At 38.3% G+C, this 3,115-nt stretch overlaps 1 protein-coding gene across 1 annotated transcript in view; it reads right to left on the reverse strand.

Moving 5' to 3' along the window:
- The window catches only part of LOC103079964 (caspase-4-like), a 10,071-nt gene extending 8,952 nt beyond the window's left edge, over window positions 1–1,119 (reverse strand). The window contains 1 exon segment of the mRNA XM_082931237.1: window positions 967–1,119. Coding sequence (XP_082787363.1) covers window positions 967–1,119 — 153 coding nt within the window.
- Between the last annotated feature and the right edge of the window lie 1,996 nt (window positions 1,120–3,115).

Below are 3,115 nucleotides of genomic sequence, written 5' to 3' on the forward strand. Positions count from 1 at the left end.
TCAGAACACAAAACCCTCATATGTGGAGGACAAGGCTATTACTGCCCATTTTGGATCCAAGAAGTGACAACATAAATGCATACCATGGGACTTGGGAGAGAGGTTAACTAATACTGCGCTCAGAGTTGAAATGGACTGAAATTAGCTGAAATTTACCAGCGAGGTGTTCCCTGGAAACTGCAAGTTTTCAAATAAACTCCAGTTCCAAAATAGTAACTTCAGAATGGTTCTGTCAGGAGAGAGATGGATTCTGGCCACTTCCTACTTCACTACCTCCCTGATGTCACTCACTTGGGCTGGTTATTTTTTACTTGCCATCCCAAGATCCATTCTTTGCTCTTATCTTCCCTGTTTTGTGACTATGGATCATACCCATTGGACTAGTATTGTCAACAAATTTGAATTGTGATTGGCCAGTAGGATGCACTACCTTAGGAATGAAGGAAACTGGAGAGTAGTAGAAGACAGAAGTTAAGATATTCTACACTTCCACATACCTACATTCCCCAGTGTTAGCACAGTTCTGTCAGTGGCTGTGTCCTCTATGACTGCAGTGCTTTCTGGATGAACCCCTTCCTCAGCTGTTACCACATCACCACAGTCTGGAACAAAGTGCGTGTGTGTGTGTGTGTGTGTGTATAATTCCTAAGAAAAGTGAGCAGTTTTTGGTTTAATAATAATCAAATAACTACAATAATAATGACAATATTATGGCTGAAATACATACACACATGGGCACACAAGTATGTATGTGTCTATATGTGTGTACATATATTTGTATATGTATGTATATACACTGCTCAAAGGAGGTATAGACAATTATAGACACCAGGTTTAACTTTTTAAAGTTTAAGAAAGCAAGCTCCAGGAAAGTAAATGAATGACCTCAAATTACAAAACTATTTAGTCATTAGAGATATATGGGCATGTAGGTTTATATGTACTGCACAGGGAAGGGACTCTTACCCTTGCTGTGAGATTTTTTTCCACACGCACACTGTAGCCTACATCCTCAAGCAGCCCTTTCACCTAAGTGATGTCACGATTGGACCCATTGTGCCTAGAGAGGTGGATAAACTCTGGGTTACAGATGATGATAACTAGTCCTCCATCTCTCATATTGGATAAGTCTACAGAATAAAGGCAAGTTAGATGCATTGCGTTTCTTCTTACATATCCACATCATAGTCAGAGTTACACTCTAAAAGATATGACAGCTACTTGATTGTCTGTTAGCTTTTCCCAGAACTATTTCTTCATTCTTCCCTACTAATGAATAGTAGAAGGAGTTTCTGAAATGAAACAGAGGCAATGGGGAAAAGATTCTAACTCAGGGTATGACAAAAAGAGCAAAATGTCAGAGTGGTAAGCAAGAACAGACTTGAGTTTTTTACTCAATTATTTTGTACAGTTTGCTAGAATATTTTCTCTCCTTGTTTCCCTCCTCTCTTCCATTTAGTCAAAGCTTATCTAATATTCAATATTCATCTCAAATTTTTTGAACATTGAAGATATTCTCCACCTATATCAGTCTACACTAACTTTCATGACACTTATAGGGACATTATTTTTAATATCTCTGTATTAAAATATACATATTTTAGCATCTACATATAATGTATTGCATCATTATTATTTCATTATTGCATATATTTTGGGGGAGTAAAATTGCTTTACAATGTTGTGTTAGTTTCTGCTGTACAATGAAGTAAGCCAGCTATATGTATACCTATATCCCCTCCCTCTTGGACCTCCCTCTCTCCCCCATCCCACCCATCTAGGTCATCACAGAGCACCGAGCTGAGTTCCCTGTGCTATACAGCAAGTTCCCACTAGCTATCTATTTTACACACAGTAGTATATTTATGTCAAACCTAATCTCCCAATGCATCCCACCCTCCCCCTCTATGTCCACATGTCCATTCTCTATGTCTACGTATTTATTCCTGCCTTACAAATAGGTTCATCTGTACCATTTTCCTAGATTCCACACATGTGCATGAAAATATCTACCTGTAATTGTATTTTAACTCCTATAGTGCCTTAAGACAGAACTAGAAAATATAACTTTCAGAACCTCTACATATTTCGTATCTAGGGAAACTTCCACTTCATTTTACCCTCCATTTCATTCATTGATCATCTTATCCTTCCAGCCTCTTTTTTGTGTAGTTCCAGGAATTTTTCATGAGGACAAAAGCTTAAGTTTTCCTATGAGTCTTCTGCATTCTGACTCTGTTCTTCTAGCAAGAATTCCTGCAAAAGTTTTAAAAGACGTGGCATAGAGTTGTGAGATCTAGTATATTGGCTCTCTCCTTGGTCTCAATACCCTAGAAATCATCACAGAGAAGGGAACTTATTCTCTTGAAAGAAAGAATAAAACTTTGTAAGAAAATATCTTAGCCTTTAAGAGTTATAGTTTTGTCCAACATCTTGTTAACAGAGATGAATTGTTAGGCAAGAGACAGCTCCTTTGTCAGGAAAGTTATCTGATTTAGAGATCTACACACAAGATTCAGAAATGCATGCATGTGACTCTTTGGTGAAGACTAGAAGGAAATGTGTCTAATAATAATAATCTATTGATCTATCTCAATTCTTGGAATTCACTAAGAATCTCCTTTAAGTCTAGTCTCTGATTCATAAGGATTGTCTGGCTTGTCCCTGAGAATACTAGGGGAAGTGACTTTTGTTTTGCATAGGCTTCTCCCTCTCTTCTCCCAGATTAAAAAAAGATCTGGGTTCTTGCTTCAATTGAACATTGGAGGAAATGTTTTGTTTGTTTTGTTGTTGTAGCTGTTGTTTTCCTTTCCTTGCTCAATAGTGGAATAGGTGAGTGACAGGACAACATGAGGCCTACTGTGGTGTTGGTGACAGGACTGGGTAGGGGAAATGTCCTTGCTGAAGATCCAGAGCTTAGAACAAAGGTCAGTCTCCTGGAGCAAGTATGTTTGTGATGATCAGGAAGCCAGGTTCCAGCTGGAGAATATTGATAATAATTTCTTCCCTGACTAGTCTTTAGCTTACTTTTGGGGGACATTGCACCCAAAATCTCCAAATGAGCTTCCAAAGAAGGGAACAGAACTGGACAGAACAGGTCTTTTGGCTTCACTTA

The sequence above is a fragment of the Lipotes vexillifer genome, unplaced genomic scaffold (assembly GCF_000442215.2).
Source record: "Lipotes vexillifer unplaced genomic scaffold, Lipotes_vexillifer_v1.1 scaffold354, whole genome shotgun sequence".
NCBI lineage: Eukaryota > Metazoa > Chordata > Mammalia > Artiodactyla > Lipotidae > Lipotes > Lipotes vexillifer.